This window comes from Neophocaena asiaeorientalis, unplaced genomic scaffold (genome assembly GCF_003031525.2).
Source record: "Neophocaena asiaeorientalis asiaeorientalis breed wild unplaced genomic scaffold, Neophocaena_asiaeorientalis_V1.1 scaffold67, whole genome shotgun sequence".
Lineage (NCBI taxonomy): Eukaryota > Metazoa > Chordata > Mammalia > Artiodactyla > Phocoenidae > Neophocaena > Neophocaena asiaeorientalis.
The window spans coordinates 1,259,893-1,282,891 of NW_020173731.1; the positions used below are offsets into that span (position 1 = coordinate 1,259,893).

General features: G+C 35.9%; 1 protein-coding gene across 1 annotated transcript in view; it reads left to right on the top strand.

Annotated features, from left to right (window-relative positions):
- HMCN1 (hemicentin 1) overlaps positions 1-22,999 on the top strand; it is a 503,492-nt gene that overhangs the window by 343,510 nt on the left and 136,983 nt on the right. Inside the window, exons 49-57 of the mRNA XM_024751100.1 lie at positions 1,157-1,348; positions 4,862-5,035; positions 6,334-6,447; positions 7,304-7,449; positions 12,031-12,181; positions 13,522-13,716; positions 15,205-15,318; positions 19,621-19,808; positions 21,384-21,480. Coding sequence (XP_024606868.1) covers positions 1,157-1,348; positions 4,862-5,035; positions 6,334-6,447; positions 7,304-7,449; positions 12,031-12,181; positions 13,522-13,716; positions 15,205-15,318; positions 19,621-19,808; positions 21,384-21,480 — 1,371 coding nt within the window. The remainder of the gene's footprint in view (positions 1-1,156; positions 1,349-4,861; positions 5,036-6,333; positions 6,448-7,303; positions 7,450-12,030; positions 12,182-13,521; positions 13,717-15,204; positions 15,319-19,620; positions 19,809-21,383; positions 21,481-22,999) is intronic.

The following is a 22,999-nucleotide window of genomic DNA, read 5'->3' on the forward strand; positions in this document are numbered from 1 at the left end:
TTTTTTAGGGTCAGTTATTGAGTTATTGGAGCTTTATTAGTTTCCTGTGAAGTGTCATGTTTACCTGATTCCTTGTATTGGTATCTGCACACTTGAGTAAAGGGTCTCTGATTCCAGACTTTACAGGTTTGCTTGAGCAGAGATTGTCCTTCACCGTTCAACTCAACTTGGGATTCTGGATGGGTCAGCTGGTAGCATCCTTGGGCAGGTGGGGTTTTCTCTCAGGGTCTCTATTTGGGTGAGGCCACTGCCTCTGCCTTAGATGTGAGGTCGGGACGGGGGGTGCCTTTGGCTGGGAACAGTTGGTTAGGACTGATGGTTTGGTTTCCTGCCCAAGTGCAACTGTAGAATAGGCCTGAGTTACCTGGATTCTCTGGTCATACTTCCTAGTTGGATAGGACTGTGTGCTATACTCAGCAGTTGGGTAGGCCTGTGAATTTGCTTTCCTGCCCAGGCAGGGCCATAGAACAAGCTCCATGGCCAATACAGCTGTGCCTTAATATGATATCATCCTAGTCTTCTTTCCTAACAGAATGTGTTTTTATAGTTTTAAATTTTCAAAAAAAAAATGTTTGAGCAATTTAAAACTTAATATTTAACAAAAGTCCCATGAAAAATATGAAAGATCTTTTTTCTCTAGGCTATAAATATTAAAGGAATAATTAATATATATTTCTATCTTTCTACCTATCTATGTATCTGTGCTAGAATCCTGGCATACATATCTGCTTGTTGAATTGTTTAAAGTTTTTTTTTCCTTTTTATACAGCTTTCTCTCAAAAATAAAAATATTCTTTAAAAATTTAATATGAATGCAAAGGTATTCATGAGTAATAATTTTAGTAAACATGTATACTCCATTATTTTTTAAGTGTATTTTACTATGAAAATATTTAATTGTAATAGCCTAAGGTATGGTATAAATTTAGTTAAACACAGAGACTAACATAATTCTTTCACTTATAGATTTTTTAAATCATAGCATGATTATTATAAATTCAGTTATGTTTGCAAATTTATTTTAAAATGCATGGCTACTGCATTGTTTCAGAAGTGGAATATTTTAAAAGGGAAATGAATAAAAATGCATCCTTTTAGTTACCAACTGTAGACATGTGATTATTAGCCAACTCTCAGAAATGACTTTTTGTTATAGGGAATCCAGTGCCAGAAATTACATGGCAGAAAGATGGGCAGTTCCTCAAAGAAGATGACACCCATCATCTTATGTCTGGTGGCCGTTTTCTTCAGATTACCAATGCCCAAGTGTCACACACTGGAAGATATACATGTTTGGCTTCTAATACAGCTGGTGACAAGAGCAGAAGTTTCAGTCTTAATGTGTTGGGTAGGTATAAGCATTGCTGCAAATCTTGAAGAATCAGCCATGGCAATAGGCTAAATTCTCTTCTTTTTCTGTTTACTTAATATTTCTACCCTAGAATTTCATTATTTCAGAAGGACCAGTGCTTGTGTACATTTGCTGGTTTTCTTTTATTAATTCATACATTCATTCATTGCATTTGGCATACCTACTATATTCCAGGTACTGTGTTTTGTGCGAAGTACAACTATGAACAAGATAGATATTAAATAAGCAGTAGTAAAGGAAAAATAAATACTGGTCAAAAAGAAGCAGGTCAACAGTGAAAGAGGATCACCATGAGATGTTTTATCATTTCTTTGTGGGACTCTGCCATTATTGGTAATTGCCCATACTGAAATCTCTGTTGGTAACTATGATGAAGGAGAGGAGATGCAGACAAGCACACCAAAACTGTATGCTTGCTCATGAGCGGTAGTGAATTAACACAGTCCCTTGGGAGGTTGAAGGGTTCAAACAAAACAAAACATCATTAAAATGATTTTATTTTAGAATTGTGCTTTCCTCTGTCTTAAAACACATTTCCCCTCCTTCCCGTTGCCAACTTATGTAGCAGTATTGTGAGCAGAACATCTGCTCCTGCTGGGGTGAGCAACTACCGTAGATTTTCTTTTTCTTAACATTATATGCTGCTCATCTGTCTTTATGTGTGTTTATCTGTGTCATTTGCTAACTCACTAATCCCTAAAAAATCTTAAAGGAAGAATGTTGACAGGTATTGCTGTGCAGTAAATTACCTGGACATTGCAAATTTAGATATTTTGCCATTTAATTAATAGTTATTTTTCCCAGATAAATCCCCTCCCCTTGAAATTAATATATAATGTGTAAATTCTATTTTGTCAGTGATAAGCTGTGAAGATTCCTAGATTAAAATGTAGACTGCAACTACAAGTGTAGGTTTTAAATCTCACATGGTTTCCTTCTGATTTAATACAGATTAGCTTGTACATTTGAATATCAAGCCGTTTGAGAGCAATAAAAACTACACCATGAAAAAATAAAGAGTAGGAATGATGAAATAACTACACATTCAGTTTCTGCAACATTAAAGTTATACTTATGTCTTGGAAATGATATTAAAATAGATTCCTAATTTCTGCTCACGTTAGAAATTTAAAATACACCACCTAAATGTATTGTATTTGATTACTAATATCAAAACACATTTCCTTCTACTTAAATAAACTGACCTATAATTGAGGATGCGAATTTTTGCAATTTTTTATTTGTTGTATGTTTTGATAGTTATTGGCTAGACTGGGGGAATATGTAGTCCCATACATAGAAACTCCCATACAGGACACAGTCCTCAGGCAGCTTACAGTCTAATTGAGTAGAAGAGATATATAGGCCAGAAATGTTAAGTCAGAATACTGGATAATGTATTAATAAGTGTCAAATAAATAGTATATATAAGTAATAATTCCATAAAACTATAAACTCCCTAGGACAGAACCCTTTTTATCTTGAAAAGGATATAGCCCCAGCACCTAACATAGCAGTGAATAACAGATGCGTGGATAAGTAAGAATGAGAGTTCGTGAGCCAGTTGTCTCCTAACACACCTGTCTTCCCTGCACACCCATCAGCGAATGAAAGGCAAATGCCCTGCCCTGGATTTCTTCTCCTCTCCTGTAGCCCATTGCTTCTCACAGAGCTCTGTGTTCCTCATGCCTCCTTCCTCCTACCACTGACTCACCTCCCAGTACTGGCTCATGTCCACATCCTATCCCTGTCCTCTGGAAACCTGATTTAAAACTCTTTCTGGCTCCTTTCAGTAACTGAAATCTGACTTCCCAAGAGACATTAGCTCCCTGGGGACTCTCTCCAGTGGATATCACTTATTCTTTACCCCAGGCATCTCAAGTCATGCTCTCTGACTATATTCCTTCCTCTGCCTCCTACCCGCTTCCTAGTTACTTATTTCTTATCATTTTCCCTCATTGATTGAAGATGAGGGATCTGAATTCAAGTCTTCTTTTCACCAACTTCATATAAAGTTGAGGCTGTTCAGGTGTGTGCACTGGCAATTTCCAGTCTACCAGCCATAATTCAGTGTCTTTACCCTTTCTTTTCCCAGAGGGTGTTATCCTTTTTGTTCACAGTTACTGCTTCTGCTTATGCCCTTGATCCTATATCTTTCCCCCTTCTTTGGTCTGCCAGTCATGCCCACCATCTGCCTCACCTTCAGCTTTGCCTTCTACTGTCTCCATCACTTCATATAGTCACTACTCCCTGTCTATACTTCTTGTCCCACTAAATATGGGCTTCTGCCCACACCATTCTTGACACTGCTGTGGTGAAGACTACCCTGTTGTTAGATCCAACAAACATTGTTCAGTCCTTATCTTAATGTTTGGCTATTATGTATCACTTTCTCCTGGACACTGCTTTTCCCCAGTTATCCTTGCACCCCCTTTGGTTGCTCCCTTTCTCCCTCCTTTATGGACTCTTACTTAATCTGTCTCTTAAACGTTAAGTCCCCTCACATTTTGTCCTTACTTCAGTGTTCATTTCACTCTAGATATTCTCATCAAGTAACAAAAACTTAATTCCCGGAGGTTTAATGATCATCTCTTATCAACTGGAGACTTTTAAAAATCCATACCTGCAACCCTGATCCTTCTCCCAAGGTTCAGATTTCTATATACAGTTGCTTGTTGGACATTTCTACCTGGACTTCTCACAAGCACTTAAAATTCAAGATATTCAGACTGAACAAATCATCTTCCCCTCCTAAGTGAGCAAATCTTTCCATATTTTCTATTTATTTTGCTTTGTTGGAGTTTACCTAGGTTCGTTCCCAAGCAATAAAATTGGAAGTTATATTTGACGCTGGTTTCTTTACCCCTTAAATTCTATCATCAAATCCTGCCAGTTGATTTCCTAAATTTTTCTTTAGTTGCTCCCGCCTCTTTATGCCTTTATTCACTGCTCTAGTTCAGGCCCTCACTATCTTTTATGGAACAAATGTACTTGTCTGTCTTTCCCCTGCTTCCAGCATTGACCCCCTTGAATCCATCCTCTATATATTTCCTGCTTGCCCCTCATTGTTTACACTACTCTGCTCCCAATATGTTTCCTCCTCCTAGTAGTCTCCCTTCTTTCACCTTCTGACCACCACCAGTCCTTTGAGGCTCAGTTTGAAATCTCCATTAGGAGATCTTCCCTGATGAGAGTCCACACACCACCCCACACCTGAGATTGGATTGGATGCCATGCCCCCATATATCCTGCACCAAAATTCCCAGTATTGCCCATACTACATTGTGTTATGATTCCTTTTTATGTGTCATCTCCTCCATTACTCTGTGAGGTTCTCACTGCTTTTGTGTAGAATGAGGACACTAATGAATTGTTTCTGTAATTGTTAGGGAATGGAATTACACAAATAAGTACTATGGAAACTTAGAAATGTACAAATAAAGAAATTTCTGAATATATTTCTTTGATCAAGTTTTAAATCTTTTTCAGTATCTCCTACAATTGCTGGTGTTGATAGCGATGGCATCCCTGAAGATGTCACTGTTATCCTTAACAGCCCCACATCTTTGGTCTGTGAAGCTTATTCATATCCCCCAGCCACCATCACCTGGTTTAAGAATGGAACTCCTTTAGAATCCAACCGAAATATCCGTATTCTTCCAGGTAATTAGCTCACTTCAGATGCCCAAGTTGCATTTGTGCCATTTACTTTTTCAGAAGAACAGAATCATTGACTATTTTTATAAAAATACTTAATGTTGTTGCTGGTATTGTACTATTGCTATCTTATTTTTTAGTATTTTGTATGTATGTTGTAATCTAAGTTATCTAAAATTACTTTTTGAAAGACCAATAAAGTAAATAAAAGGCAAGTAAATAAATACTACAGTGTAATTAATTGCTCAAATATAATGTAGAATGCCAAAAAGAGTAGAAATTCACTTTTTGTTGAATTGACCCTTGAAATTCACTTTTTGTTGAATTGACCCTTAGTATTTAGATTGACAGAGTTTATTTATTCCTCTTTAATTCCTGACAATATGTATGAAAACAGAAAGAATTTAAAAATATGACCACTGGCTGTAAGAAATGTATAGAGATAATACATGTGAAAGTTAATTAACAACAGGAATCCATGAATAATCATGGATTCCTAATAGTCATAGGTTATGACAAATGGGATAGTGACAAGTTTTATAAGAATTCAAAAGAAGGAATGGCCACTGTGGGCTGAAGCAGTCAGGAAATGCTTTGTCATAGACAGAACTTGAACCAAACCTTAAAGAAAGTTATAGAATTTTGTTAGTTGGAAAGGAGAGATTTCAGATCCTTCAGGATGTCTAGTGTGGGAAAGTACAAAGGAGAATGGCATATCTATGTGCAAGCAATAATAAACAGACTCCTCACCTCCTTCTTGAGTGGAGACATTGTGTGTACAGGTGGGTATGGCAGGGAAGGGGGCAGGTAGGAGATAAGATCAGGAAGGAATATTGGAGTCATGTTTTAAATACCTGGATTTCAGAGGTTTGACTTTATACTTTAGTCAATTGAGAACCATTGAAGAGGTTTAGGAAGAAAGATACCATAATAAAAACGGTGTTTTAGCAAGATCAGTCTCTACTGATAGGCCAGGTAGATGAGAGGAAGAAGATGACAAAGGCAGAAGACCTATTTGTGAAGAGAGTAAAATAAGAACCTTAATTACAGTGTGTGCAGAGAGGTAGGGGAGGGTCAGAGTGAGCACGAGAGTCATTACCACGGAGGACCATCGTGGACTTAGTGAATGTCTCCATCCGGCAAGTAATGCCCATCTGTATTGTAGTTTGCCTATGTCAGGTGTCTCTTACAGAATTGTCATAAAGAAGAAATGTGTTAATAGTAAGAACTAAAACCTGATGGTTTGTGCAAACCCTGCTGCCACTGTGACTTCAGAGATTCTTTGGTGTTCCATTGCTTTTCAGGAGGTAGGACTCTGCAGATCCTAAATGCACAGGAGGACAGTGCTGGGAGATACTCTTGTGTAGCCACTAATGAGGCCGGAGAGATGATAAAGTACTATGAAGTGAAGGTCTACAGTAAGTCCCGAAAGAACACTGTGTTCCTAGTTTTCCCCAGGTTTTCTAACTTTTTTAATTCTAATCTAATTTCTAACTAATTTAATTTTTCATTATGGGTTCATAATTATTTATATTCATAATTAAAGTTTATCGTTTATCCAGCTTGCTTCATTAAGATGGAAGTTGAATTAAGCAATGTGCCCATGACTTCAGTTGCTTAAATACGTGAAAGGCCACTGAATCTGCTCTCTTCAACTTTTTGGAGAACTTGTCAGTGGCACTTCCTTAAGTTTCTCTATTTTTTTCTCGTGAATTACCCTCTTCTGAATTCTGCTGCATATAAGTACTTGCATGCACGAAACTCTTCCTTAAATATATATGCTCTATTCAGCAGCCTACGATGAGTTTGTCATTGACTTTGGGCTAATCCACTGTACATTGACCTATTCAAAAAAAATTATGCTACCACTGATAGGCAATAAATTTCAGAATTTTGTTTTTAAAAAGGAAGAGTATCTTTTTTATTGTCTTTTGTTCTTTGAATCATTCCCCTTAGTGACTAATAAAATGCATTCTATGGGTCATACTCAGACTGTGTCTGGGGACCCGGAACAACCTAAACTAACTGTTCTGTGAAGGACATTAACCTCATTGGCAGTATTATAATGACGAGGAGGGAAAGGTAGTTTTCTTCACATTCTGTATATGAACACTGCCATTTCATAAGATGCTAACTTGGGTCCTTGATGAAAGGAGAGCATAGAAGATGCCTACGTTATTTCCTTGTTTTCTTATTAAGTGATCCTTACTGTGTTCCATGTCATTCCATTTAAAAGAACTAATGTTTAATACTTTAATATTCGTGTTTATGCAGTTCCACCCATAATCAGTAAAAGAGACCTCCTGGGGCCAGGTGTTTCCCCCAAAGAAGTGAAGATCAAAGTAAACAACACCCTGACCTTGGAATGTGAAGCCTATGCAATTCCTTCTGCCTCTCTCAGCTGGTACAAGGATGGACAGGCCAGTCAAGTTTTTTCATTTGCTGATGTTTTTTTATAGACTAAAATGGCCAGTTAAATTAAAAAACAAAACACCCAGACACAGATAACTCAGAGAATCAATGTGACCTTAAAATTAGCACAATCCCATGCTCCTAGAGTATAAAACTGCAAAAAAATTGAACCGTGTTCAACAATTTTAGTATTATTTCATCACTCTAAAGTTTGAAGGACTGTTTTAATACACGTTAGCAATTGTCTTGGAAAATCCAGCCACCTTCCCACTGGGGAATGGTTTTTGTGCTCTGTGGTTTTTCAGAGTAAGTAAACTTTGTGGAGAAGAAACGCAAAGACAGTGCTGAGCCAGATTAGAATGATAGGTATAACACAGGTGCTAAGTTTATTCAGAACTTTCTCTAAACACCTTTAACTCTTTTACAAAGGGTAACATTTTTAATGTTCCAAGATGAAAAAAATAAGCTAAATGTGATGATTAAGTGCTCAATACAATTAATTGGGGGCAATGAAGAACTTTCAATAAAAGACACATCCTTCAGTTACATAATCTGGCTTTCAGACCACACGCCCTTATTTCTCATTCAACTTATTTTCTAACATGCATGTTTTAAAAACATATGTGCTGGTGTTTTAAGACCAAAATAGATTTTTTTTAGCTGCTGTTAACACTCTGCTTAATACAGATGTGACATAGCTTAGCTGATGTTTATCCTGTTTTACACATAATCAACAAAATGGTCAGTCAAATTCCAGTTGTAGACGTTCAGGTCAGAGTCATGATTTAAGATGCAGAAAGATATAACTTTATTATTTCAGATCATAGATGGATTTTGCAATCCTGGCAGCCAGGAAAAATATATCTCATAAAATAAGCAAATTTCATCTGGAAGCCATTGCAAAAGGAAAAATATGGAACTCCCACCATGTTCTGTTTACAGTTTCTTTTCTGACTACAAGCACACTTCATGGTACAATATCAACTCTATGTGAGTTTGCATGGAAACAATTCCTTTCACCTTTCAAATTTTAATATTTTATTTTTAATTTTACCTAAAACCTTTTCATTCCTTGCATTTTATACCCATGCACACATATACACAAGCACATACGCACATAAAAGTTGGGTAAAGTCTAGATTTGTACTAGGAATTAGGGCTGTTCTTTTTAAAATTTCATAATGAATAGTTAAATTAGTTTCACATCCAGACTGAAATTGATCCAATTATGATGCTTTAGTTAAACTGCTGAATTTTTCAAGATTTGGGATTGGTCCCCTAAAATGTGTACAAAAAATACTGGGTTTTGTTTATTTTCCATATCCTTTCTTCTGCTAGCTCATTTCTCAGATAAGCAACACTACTTGAGTGAAACAGTGTTTTTGAGAAAAGCCACCAAAAATATTGGCAGCATTAGCCACAATAAGTTTTGATAGAATCTATGTGTTTTGCTTATTCATGCTCTGAAGTTTTTCTTTGACATGGAAAGTTTAAATTATACTATTTTTTATATGTGATATAATGTTAATAATGATACATTGCGTCCCAAATTATTTATTGAGTACATAATGTTTGCCAAACACTATTTTAGGTGCAGGTGATACAGCTATGAAGGAAACAGACAAAAATCTCTGCTCATACGGAGTTTTGGGGGGAGGGGAAAACTAAACAAACAAGTAAAGCATACAGTGTGCCAGATAAGGTAAATGTTATGAAGAAAATTCAGTCAGGAAGAATAGAGAGTGTGAAGGGTGTGATCTCTTACAATAGGGAAGGCCTCACTGATAAGGTGATATTTGAGCAGAAACTCACAGAAACTGAAGGAAGCAGACATAAGATATCTGAGAGGAAAATATTCTAGAGAGACTAGCAAGGGGCAAAGGCCCTGAGGCATTTGGCTGGAGTGTAGTGATCAGTGGGAACACAGAGAAAGGTGAGAGCTAGGGTTAAATCATACTGCTTGTAGATCAGTTGGCCTTATTCTGATGGAAAGCTTCTGGAAAATTTTGAACACAGGAGTGATGTGATCTGACTTAAGGCTTTAAAAAGATTATATTGGCTTCTTTACTAGTTGAAGAAGAAATGAATTTATTGCCGTGGTCCAGGAGATAGATGGTGATTGCTTGGATGAAGGTGGTAGCAGGATGTGAGGGAAAGAGATGAGTCAAAGATGAGTCCAAGGTTTTCACTAGAAGAGTGAGTTTAGGTAGAAAGAGAAGAGCTCCAAGGATCAAGCCCTGGGGTTCTCCTACATTTAGAGGTTGTGGGGCAGAGAGTGATGTGTCCTAAAAGAAGGAAAAAAGAGTTTTCAAAATAAAGACCAGTTAAACCGTGTTAAATCCCACTGATCAGGTAAACTAAAGACTGAGAGTTGATCAGTAAATTTAGCAACATGGATGTCACTTGTCGTGTGACCTTGACAACATCATTTTGGTCAAGTAGAGATGGTGAAAGCCTTATTGGAGGATTCAAGAAAAGATGGAAGGAAATGGAGACAGCAAAGGTAGAAAACTTTTTAAAGTCATTGTCTATAAAGCAGAATAGAAGAATGTGGAGTTAGGCTGCAGTGTAATGAGATTTTTTTTTAATGCGGAAATTATACTGTTGTATACACACTGAAATCATCCAGTGGAAAGAAAGCAATTGATGATGACTCACATGAGAGAGGACACAGTTGCTGGAGGAATGTTCTTGAGTAGATCAGGGGATGTTCAGAATGGACAGAAACTGGTATTAACCAGTTTTTCCAGGGGAATAAAATAAAGGGAGAGGGGGCAAAAGAGTTGTTTTTTTTTATAGAAGTTTATACAAGGAGTGATTGCCATAATAGACCTTCTCTGGGTCAGGAGGAGAGTGAGTGATAGGGAAAAGATTGCAAGTTCAGTGAATTTTGGGTCCTCCCATGGGATCAAAAAATAATGGGAGTTGGGATTCTAGAGGAAAAGAGTTAGTAAGTTAAGAGGCGATGGTCAGAAGGTGAGAACTTGAAACTGAGATTCTGAAGAGATGTGATTATTGGTAATTATAAGTTCTAGGTATGACTCTCCTATTGAGTGGCTGAGAGAGTGTTGGGGCAAAAAAAATAGAAAGGAGGTCAAGGAGCTGAGAGCACAAAGCATTGGTGACTGTCTATGTGGGTATTGAAATCACCAAGAATTATGAGAAGAGTGTCATTGGAAGGAGTAACAGTGAGCCAGGAACTAAAATTTTCAAGGAATAAGAGGGAATTTAGTATATTCGGAAATGTTTAGAAGATGAGAAATGTCCTATTAAATGTCGGTAATGTTTTCAATAAAACATCATAATATAAATATATCTAGGTTAAATTTTCTCATTTATGAAGTAATGATGTTTCTGAATGAGCAGTAGTGATTTTTAAATCAGACTATGCTAATGCCTTCAATCTTTCATTGTAAAACTCTAGCATTTGCTACAAAATAGTAGGAAAAGATACACTTTTTTACTACAATGTGGGATCAGCTGAAGTTATTTTTCTCCAACATGGATAAATGGATATGGCACCTAAGAACATTTTTCATCATAAATAATTTATAAATGCACCACTCAGAAACACTGGGCACAGATGTAAACTATAGGAATTACAATTTTCAATAAATAAAGACGTGATTACTCAAAAACAGCTTATTCAAAGTAAATCGTTATTGTCTTGAGTATTTCACTTAAATTTTTATTTTTACTTATTAAAGAATCATAAAAGCTCTCAACTGCATGGTGCCCTAGAGGATTTACTGGAGTACTTTTTTTTTTTTTTTTTGCACATTATTATTTATTTCTTTGCATAAAGAAAACTGTTCTCTGGCTCAATTTCACTATCACAAACTACAGAAATAGGGTAAGTTTATAGGACTCAGTTATACATTTAACTCCTAGAGGATTATACTTTTTTTTTTTAAAGCTGGTTTAATCTCAGGAGATCAAGTATAAATAATATAGAGGACCCCCAACCTGCTTATTCTTCCTAATATTGGGGTCCTATTTGGTATTATACTCCACATGATATATGTGGCAAATATCTGTTACCATTGAAAGCAAAGATAGCAGCTAATTGATTTAGATAGTTCATTCTGCTGCAAAATGAGCTTTGAATCCAGATTTTTTTTTAAATTGAAGTATAGTTGATTTACAATATCATGTTAATTTCAGGTGTACAGCACAGTGATTCAGTTTATCATCTATCTATCTATCCTCTATCTATCTATCTATCTATATCTAATTTTTTCAGATTCTTTTCCCTTATAGGTTGTTACAAAATATTGAGTATAGTTCCCTGTGCTATATAGTAGGTCCTTGTTGGTAATCTGTTTTATATAGTAGTGTGTATATGTTAATCCCAACCTTCTAATTTATCCTTCCTTCCTCTTTCCCTTTTGGTTCCAGTTTTTAAAATAATGAGTATTCCAGAATGAACGTTGTATCTCCTATCAGACTGAAAATTTTTAAATTTAAAAATCCACACCATAAGCTGTTTGTTTTTTTTTTCTTATATACATATGTAGTTCTTTTCTCACTCTCTTTAGAGGCTTATTACTGGAGTACTTAATGATAACATTATTATAATTGAATCACAGCCCCTTAAAGCAGATGATCATGTTACTATTGCTGCCAGTGGACACACACTTCAAATCAGGGAGGCTCAAATATCAGACACTGGACGATACACGTGTATAGCGTCTAATATCGCAGGTGAAGATGAGCTGGATTTTGATGTGAATATACAAGGTAATACTAATATGTTTATTGTATGTAATTTAATTTATATGATCCGGCAAAGCAATGAAAAAGAGATTTGGCTTGGTTTATTTTAGTGTTTTTTTTCTGTTGACAATAATATAAATTCATTATTGAAAACTTGGACTCAAGAAATTAACAAAGAAGAAAATAATCCCATCATTCAGGATTACCTCAGTTATTTTTATGTGTTTCCTTCTGATATATTTTTGTAAATGTATACTTCATTTATAAAGTGGGATCACACAATACGTACTTCTCTGTTACGTTAGCTTTCCCCTAACATTATATCATGAAGTTTATCAGAAACCTAATGTAACATTGTATCAGAATTTAAAGTAGTCACACTTGGAACTGAATGATGATTTAGGCTCCTTCAAGCTTTGTGACTTGGGCAAGTTACCTAAATATTTTAAACCCCATTTTCTCACTTTTAGAATTAATGCCTTGTAGAATTGTGGTGAGTACTAAATAAGATAAAGTATATAAAACTCTTAGCAAAATGCTTAAGAACTGATATTTGCTATTATTGTTGATATTATTACTCTCAACATGATTTTTAATAACTATACCTGTTTTATCAGTTGAGTATCCAAACCTTTATTTAACCAGACTCCTATTGTTGAATGTGTGGGTGTGTCCAAGCTTTTACTACTCATATATAATGCTTCATTGAACATCTTTATACCTAAAACTCTTACACATTTTTTATTTTTCATAAGTTGTTAATGATGGAAATTTTAGGTCAAGTGTTATACACTTTTGCAGTGCTTTTGATGTACAGGCAAATTACCTTCTAGAAAGTTCATACTTGTCACCCAGAAAACTTTGAGAATGTCCCATTATATTTTTTAATAGACTTATTAATCTTGGCTGCATAACTTCTTTAGTTTTCTGAATAAGACAAATCCTTGGGAAATGCTCTATTGAGCCAGTATTTTTTAATTTTGTGTGAAAACACAAAATTAGTTTTCCCTGCTATGATCATATTTTTTAGCCATGTTTATCATAGTAGGTCTTTCCTGAGAGCAGGACATTTTATCTTCTAAATGCTAGAGCCTTTGAACAGAAATGGAGAGCAAAGCATGAGCACAACATGCTGAGCTCCATACTTCTTGCTTTTCCACTGGAGAACCAGCTCTGACTTCTGTCTATTACTTTTTTTAGCTCAGGGCTAAGTTGGTAGGTGTGTAAGTACTTGAAAATATTTTCACATTGTCTAATTTATTACATATACAAATCACTCTTGTGAAAATACAGCCAAGATCTTTCTTTAATGGATTGACACTGTCATTTACATGAGTCCAAAATTTCATGTCTTTTCTCCATAGTTCCTCCAAGTTTTCACAAGCTCTGGGAAATAGGAAACATGCTGGATACTGGCAGGAGTGGTGAAGCCAAGGATGTGATCATCAACAATCCCATCTCTCTTTACTGTGAGACAAATGCTGCTCCTCCTCCTACACTGACATGGTATAAAGATGGTCACCCTCTGACCTCAAGTGATAGAGTATTGATTTTACCAGGTAAAGATTGCTAGGAACAGGGTGAAAATCTGAATCTCTGTCAAATGTGTTTCTTCTCATTTATTAGACCAGTCAAATTGATTGACTTTCTGGCCTTGTGATTTAACTGACACAGGATACTGAATGCCACTGGTATCTATGTAGCTTCAAGCTAGGAGAGTCTAGGCTGAGAATTTGACATAGGCTAGAATACCTAGTTAATTTTCATATCTACTATGGGATCATTCTATCAACTTAAGAAAGTCCTTTGGCTCCCTTGTGCCTCCATTTTTCTAAATAGTGTGAGGAAATAATCAGTTTTGTTTCTGTACATTATTAATGATAAATTCTAGAATATATTTGCAAATAGTTATTACTCAGTTTATTAAATGCATTTCTCATAAATCAATAGTAAAGATTTTAGTTTCAAATATTTTAGTTATTACATGTTTATCAATGGAAAAGGAGATCTTTAAATTGTGGAAAAATAATATTTTCAAGGCTTCTATTTACTTTTAGCAAACATTCAAATAGACTTGTCAAAATTTATCAGATTTTACACTTAAAGCCCAGTGCCTTCCAATGTATGTAAATTTCATCTCAATTAAATAAAAAAATATCTTGGCAAAAAAAGAAAAGAGACTAGATAGAAATGACAACTACATGTGATCCTAAATTGGATCTGGGCTTAGGGAAAAATAGCTATTAAAGACAGTATTGTAATAATAGTGAAATTTGAATATGGACTATGGTTCAATAGTACTTTTTTCACAGATTTTACATTTTCTGATTTTGATCATTATACCTTGTTTTAATGAAATACATATTTATGAATATTTAGGGGTGAAGGGGCATCATGTCTCCAATATACTCTCAGTCTTTTTCTGAATCATTTGAGAGTATTACTCATTTATATATATAAATAGAGTTAATATGTACATTTTTATGACAAATCAAACAATTGGATTGAAATACAAATTATTGATAAACACAGGTAAAATTTTTAATATAATTATTGCGACTTTTCTCTAAATTTGATATTACATCAACATGAAAAGTTTAAAAACACACAGTTATTCTTTCAAGATCATATGTATAAAGGTATACTTTGTACCTTTTATGTCCTTGGCTATTATTTTCTCAAATCAGTACTTGCCTCCAACAGTGTAAACTTCTTTTACATGTGTTCAAAACTGTAAAAGCAAGAAGTCACCACATAGCAACATTCCACATGGAATGTGAGAGGGACATGGAGCAACATTCCTCCCTTGCTCTATACAAGCTATTTAGTTCTCAGGAGGTCTCATTCATATGCTGGGTCACTTTTCAATAATGCAGTGTTTGTCCTAAATGTGGTATGTGGGATTAACACTGAAACACTGGATGAAGCAAGAGCCTTAAAAGGAAATGTAAAGAAGTCATTAGACCTGAAAAATTATATCTCTGTTTATGATCACTTTCACTCTAAGATTTAGAGAAGTAAAAATATGTATTGGGATATATTTTCAGGAGGGCGAGTGTTACAGATTCCCCGGGCTAAAGTGGAAGATGCTGGGAGATATATGTGTGTGGCTGTGAATGAGGCTGGAGAAGATTCCCTTCAGTATGATGTCCGTGTACTCTGTGAGTTTTTCGTTCGTTTTTTTGTTTATTATGCATTCTTCCACGCAAAAGTTTTTTGAGGAACTAATGTTTGCATGATGTTGTGCTAAGCATTTTAGAGACATAAAGTTAATCAGAAACTGATAGCATTCCCAGGGAGCTGTCTTATACAAATTGAAAGTACATTAGTTAGGACTCCTGAAGTATCAAATAACAAATTAGCTTAAAAAAAAAAAAAAGGGAGAGAGAGAGAGAATCTGATTCATGAGCCTGAAAAGTCCCAGAGTAGAGCTGGGACTGAAGTCACATCTGACTTCTTTGGCTCAAAAGAGGTCCACCAAACTTTACCTTTCTCTTTCTCTTGGCTTTGTTTTTCTCTGTTAGCATCACTCTCAGGTGGGGAGTCCCTTTGGATAGCAAGTGGGCCCCCGGAAACTCTATAATTTTACATCTTCTTAATTTCACATCCAAAGGGAAAGCTCTTCTTATCCAGTATTTACAACTGAAGTCCCAGAATTGGATTTCCGTGGCTTTAACTGGCCAAGCATGACTCACATATCCATTTCTGAACCAATTACAGAGGCCAAGAGGCCTATTTGTTAAGGTGTAATACATATGTCCACCCTTGGATCAAAGTCATATTATGAATGCAGGGACTGAGAGTAGAAGAAGTATTGCACCTTTAAGGGCAAAGAAAGGTGATGCTACTAGAAGCAGGAACAAATAGATGCTTCCATGAGAAGGAGCTGAGCTAGAGAAGTAGCAGTAGGAATGTATAGGAAGCAGTTGGTATGAAAGGTTTTACAGAGGAAGTGATTAAGTGATATGAAGCATTAGGCACTTATCTGAGAGGATCAGATGACACTGAGATTTTTATCCTGGGTGATTAAGAAAATTATAGCAAGGGCAATAAAAATAGAAGATTTGGGAAAACAACATAACTTGGGAAGAAGGAAGTCAATTTTGTTTTGGACGTATTGAATTTGGAATGATACCAATATACTTAGGAAGATGTTGAATGAGACATTGGAAATATGGAACTACAACTACAGGAGAGAGAATTGAACTAAGAATATAGAGTTGAGAGTTATCCACAAACAGGTGATATTCAAAGGTGAGCTTTCCAACAGAAAGGGTTATAGATAGCTTAGGAGAAGATTAAAAAAAAAAAAAAGATCATTGTGGGATCATTTACAAGTAGGAGACAGGAAAAAGAAAATAGAGGAGAAACAATCTGAGGAGTTAATGAAAAGTAGTAAACTACCATATCACCTATTCAAGGCATAGAAAAGGTTATCAAGAAGTGGGTTTAGTATGGAATGCTAAAGTAAGTTTAAGAAAATAAAAACTGGGGGGGAAAGGCCATTTGAAACTAAGAAATCATTAGTGAAATTCCGAAGATCAATTTATGTATAGTATGGTGTGATACAAAGCCACAGAACAAAAAGATAAATATCGAGCAAATAATCAGAAAGAAAAGGAAACAAATGTAGAGTACTCTTAAGACATTTTGAAGAGGCAGGAAGAGGTGAAATAGAGTTTTAGGAAGAGAGCTTCTTTGAAAAAACATATTTAAGAGAGATTTGAACTTGCTTGTAGACCAAGGAAAATGATCCAACAGAAAGAGACCAGTTAAAGTTTCAAGTATGTGTGTTGATGGGAGGAGGGGGCAAGGATTGATGGAGCAAGTTCTAGAACAGGGGAAAAATGCAATCAAGAAACCGAGAGGGGTCAACTAGCCTTTCATGGTAGTGAATTGCCATACCTTGGAATGGTAAGAAGGGATATGTGGGAATGTATATCAAATGTATTGAATCCTTTCCTTAAGTATGAGAACAAGAAAGACAGTGGCAGGGCTGGTATTTGGGCCTGTGGAAAACAGAGAACCTTAGAGATTGCCACTATGGGGGGTGTGATAGTCAAACACTGAAGTTGGAGCTATTTGGCTTAGTCATAGCTTTCTGCACCCACCCTCATTAACCCGGGATCAGAGGTAGAAAAAACAGATGATGTGACCTAAGGGTGGGGAGAGGGGAGCCATGGAGGCAGTGCCACAAGGTAACAAAGGTACACTTTGTGGAAGCACTGGAGGGTAAGGGACATAGCATGTGCAGTGAGACAGAGCATCGCTGAAATGACCCACTCTGAGACCTAGGCAGAAGAAGAAGAAAAATGAGCTTGCAGGAAGGCTGATAGATTGATTGGAAGGGGGAGGAGTGGAAGGGCTAGAGTTTTCAGCGCAAACAAAAAGCCAGCTTATGAAGGAAGCCTGAAAAGACGTGAAATAGAGAAAACCCAAGAATTCAAAATTCATTTATTTGACAAATATCTATTGATCGCTTACTGTGTGCCAGGTACTATGCCAGGCACTGAGGATACAGCAGTGAATACCGTAGACATCAGACCTTCTTCAAGGAGCTTATGAACTTGCAAAGGGCAGAAGTGTTTATGTTGAATGGTCCAAGGTATGACAGTCTGTGGCTGGCTGAAGTGGGGTAGAGGAGAAACTAGGGTGGGATGGGTCATCAACATAGATTTTAAAGTCTACAAGGTAGTGATAAGAAGACAATTAAAATTAGTGCTAACATCATCAAGAGCAGTGAAGGAATATCTTAGACCACCTGGCTTAATTTGACCTAAGTTTGGAAGGAATTTAGTTTAGGACTGAGTGGAAGGATCTGATAAAGTAGCAAGATATTATAGGCTGGGAAGAACTGGAATTTGGTTAAATTGAAATGGAATTTAGGGATTGATTGTCAAAGGGAGATGTTCATGTCTTCAGTCTGTTATTTTTAATTAGGAGGAAGTTGGAAAGCATGTTGGAGATGAGTTTAGAGAAGTACGAACAAAGCAAAAAAAAAGAGCCCACAAAGTCTGTCTAAATTAGGAATACTTCACAGTGTTTGATGCTTACCTCCTAAGTGCCACTAAGAACAATTCTGAGAGGTGTAATCCAGCTGGAGGGCAGGTCAGAGCAAAGAGCTTCGGTGGAGGCCTCTACAGGTCAGACCTTGGGCCTGTAGTGTATCTCCTGGTAGCTCCTAATGATTCAGCTCCAGAAACATTGAAATCTTTCAAGAAAACATTGAATCTTTATGTACCAACATTTCATTTGATCAGTTTTCATGGTGTGGAGGTACTGATAGCCTCATTTAATCTGAAATTCAAGTTTATTATTTACTAATCTGCAGTTCAACCTATATGTTCTATGTTATCTAAAGTACAGCAAAAAATCATATAATTCTGACTGTGAAAGTTTGCATTGAAAATAACACTGAAATTTTATTATGGGGCCTTGTAACCTTGATTATTTGCCTTACAGACTTTCAATTTAGTTTTGGAGAGACCCAAATACTACAAGAAGACATCTGCATTAAACATATATTCTTTACTGATTGATAAAGATATGGCACATTTTAAGAGAGTAAAACAAAATACCTAAGCTTTCAAAACAAAACAAAGTGATTATTCGTTTTGAAAATGAATTTCTACATTTACAAGAGCAGCCAACACATGCATTCCTGGTTTAACATTTCCATTTTTTAAAAAATTCTACAGATAGTATGTGTTTTTTCATAACTGACTAGTCTAACATCAGGTGGGCATGAACCTAGATTGATTCTATATTATTGTTTTAAATGAGAATGAATATATGTAGAAAGATCTAGAGCATGGCTTCCCAAACTCTAGCATGCATAAGGATCACGTGGAGAGCTTGTTAAAACACAAACTTCTTTGGCTCTCCTAGGGATGCCAACTAAAGAAGGCTCAGTCAGACCCCCCAAATCTGCATTTCTAGCCACGCTCCCAGGTGATGCTTATCGTGATACCACTGATACCGAGGCTGGGGAAACACAGTTTGAGTAGCCCAGACAATTCCCTTGCAAATGAGACCAAACCTGTACATTTCAAATACACTTTAAAGATTTACCTGGCTTGTCTAGATGACCAAGTAGACTTAACTGTTAATTTGTGCAGATCACTTGCGTGTGTGCTTGCAAACCCAGAGGGCCCGTGGAAGGGGCTGAGAGAGAAACTAGACAAGCTGTATTGGGGAAGAATTGGGATTAACCTAAATGCGAAGGAACTATGGGAGGGGTTAGTCCAGGATAGGTAAAGAAAGGGAAGAGAATAAACCCAAATTCACATAGATTTATCACCCCCCCTAATTTATTAGTGTAAAGTGTTACTTCAGAATCATGGATTCCTCTTCAACTTTTGTCCCTCTATTATCCCAAACTTTTAAAAATTGTCAGAAAACTAGAATAATTTAGAAAAGACCTTGTTTCCTGTCATTATCTCTCTGTTACAATCACTTATTAGTGCCGCCAGTTATCCAGGGAGCAGACAGTGATCTGCCTGAAGAGGTCACCGTGCTGGTGAACAAGAGCATGCTGGTGGAGTGTTTATCCAGTGGCAGCCCCACACCGAGAAATTCCTGGCAAAGAGATGGGCAGTTCTTGCTAGAAGATGAGCATCATAAATTTCTATCTAATGGAAGAATTCTGCAGGTAAAAGTAAAAAAATCTAATTAAAAATAGCTATTTGACTTTGTATTTTATAATAATTGTCTTTTTGCTTTTAAAAATAATTTGTCTTGGTTTATAAATATTGGCAAAAATAACTAATCATAAAAAGGATATATAAAATAAAATTCTTCTTACTCATTCTTTTCTCACTATCAGAGGTAACCACCATTAACAGTTTTGTGTGAATTCTTCCAGAGGTTATCTGTACGTTCAGCACACCACACACACACACACACACACACACACACACACACACACACACACACACACACACCCTAAATTTACTACAATATGGCCTCTGTGATAAAAACCGAATTATTACAATTCTTTCCATTGCAGATTTCTGACGATTAAATTCTAGATGGTTTAAGATTCCCTATAGATTAAAATTTGTCCTCTATTGGCAAAGAATTGATGATAAAGAATAATGGAAACCACATAAATATCCTGAGTTGTTGTTCACTAATGGGCATGTCTATATTTTTCTTTTCAAGGGTTTTAAAAGGAAGATAGGCACTTGTAAAAATAACACCAACTCTTTTGTTAGGATACAACTTAAGAAATTATTTCCCAAACATATTAATGATGTTGTATAGGCCCAAGAATCTAAGCATCAGTGTATCCAACACAGGACCTATCCCATGGAGTTCTTTATTTAAAAAAAAAAAAAAAAAAAGTAGGAGTTTCACTGCTTGTAAATAACCTTTAATTCTCAAAGTATCTTCTGAACACCATGACTATTTCTTTTTGATGCTCATACAACCTCTAGCTAAATACTTAAATATTTCTGTTGGCTAGAGCCAAAAGATATATAGATGGACAGAAATTTCTGTATAATAAAAAAAGAAAATATAACTGCTATATTAACTAACTCTTGCTACATAAAACAAACCATTCCAAACAACTTAAAACAATAAGCATTTATTTAGCTCACAAGCTTTCTGGTTGGCTGGGTGATTCTTCTGGTCTCGGCAAGGCTTACTCGAGTGTCTGCATGCTGTGGATTGAATCCGTGGCTCTGCTGATCTTGGCTGGGCTCTTATACATATCTGGGACCTCAGCTGCAATAATGAGGCTGACTCTTCCCACATGATCTCTCGCCCTCCAGCAGGTTAGTCCTGGTTTCCTCACATAGTGGTGGCAGGGTGCACATGGTCTAGGTTTGAAATGGAAGACTGTCACATCCATCACACTCTATTGATAAAAGCCGGTCACAAGGCCAACACAAATTCTCCATCTTTACTCCACTCCCTGATGGGAGAAGCTTCACAGTCACACCGCCAGGGATGTAGATAGGAAAGTGGGAGAATGATTTGGGACTTTTCGTAGCCAGTATACAAGTATGTATAAATTTGCCTTTTCTGATTAGGAATCTTTATAAATATTTATTTGATTGACCTGACTAATAAAAACCAGCATCAGCACTATTATGTGCAAAATTTTTTTCCTATGCTTATCCGGTATTAGCTAGAAAGAGTATGTATTGTTTATTCTCAAAAATTGACAAGTTGCTTTATAAAAAAATTTCAGTTGGAATTTGTTCATTTTTTTCCTTAGATTCTAAACACTCAAATAACAGATATCGGCAGGTATGTGTGTATTGCTGAGAACACAGCTGGAAGTGCCAAAAAATATTTTAACCTCAATGTTCATGGTAAGAGCTCAGTTCCAAAAACATCTGTTAGAGTATGCTTGAAAAAGCAGGAAAACTGTATTCTAGATTATGTATGCTTATTTTGCATTTTTTAACTTGAATAATGTGTGGAGCCTGCATTCATTCAGCCTTTCCCCTTCTTTCTTTCTACCACAGCTTGTGCGATTTATAAAGTACAAATCTTTTAGGGAGTCTGTTTTTATATTATTTCAGTCCCTTAAGAAAAAATAGTTACTCCTACATATTTGAAAGTAAAAAAAGAAAAAAATCACAATTTGAAATCCCAAAGATTACAAGTTTATATGAAGTTAGAACCAAATATAGCTCTTCTACCCATAAAAATTTACCCACTGGGCCTGGTTGGAACCAGTTTCTGTCCTCAATTGTAGAATTCATGTTGAGTTACACCCTCTGGTATGTAATATACTTCCTGAAGAAGAAAAAGTAACTTTATAGAGTTAAATAATTCCTGAAAACCATCAGTACACCTAATTTATTTATTAGATTCTAAGTTCTCAATAAATGCTAGACACTCCATAAATACTAACTTTTTGCTAAAAAAGCAATTAGGTGTCAGCCATAAATAATTAGTTTTATTTTCATCATGCACAGCTGCTTCCAGAATATTAAATTGGAAATGCTGAACAATTATTATAAAAGATTTTCTTTAAACATGTGATTCATATGCAAAATTCTAGCTCATTTTGGAAATAGCTGAAATTTAACATTACTGAAAAATTTCTTCCTTCAAAAGACTTATTTAGCATAATGGATATTCTTTTTTTGGTGCGATACATAGGGAGTATTGATGTCTAGCAATGTTTGGTGTTTCTGTAACAGATATTTGAAGCACTCTTACCTTTTTTTATTCCCAGTGCTTAGCAAGTTTTTTTTGAGTAAATCTGACCAAAATAGAAGAAATGTGTTATGAATTCCCCGGAAGAATAAATTAAGCAAATATAATCATTGTGAAAGTATACTATCTAAGTAATCTAAAGTAATCTGTAATCTAATTTGTATTCTAATCTGTAAAGTACAGTAGGATAAATGTTGAAAAATAAAAATGTTGATCATTTTTCCTGATTCCCCAAGGCAGAATTAATTTTTCCTCCTTTATGTGGTCAAAAGCCTCTTGTAAATACCCCAGTTTTAGCAGTTACATATTCTACCTTTTTATCTTTATACATCTGTATCTTCACCTCTATCCCATAACTTTATTATAAATGCTGTAGGCAAATGGTCATCTCTTATGGACCTTGGTTTTCCTAAACCTTGTCTAAAGTCATGGTAGTTGCTAAATAAATATTTGTTGTTCCTTTATTATATTTCCTTCATATCCATTTCCTCTTTGTAATGCATAGGAAAAACAACTGAAGTAGGAGCCTTGCCTGACTTGAGAGGCAGAAGCCACTCGTGTTTACTATTGAGAATTGGAGTTCAGGAGGGGGGGTTTCCTCTTTTACCGGTTAACAGTGTCTTGAGCTCCTGCCTGCAGTCAGGAACCCATGCTTAAAAATTG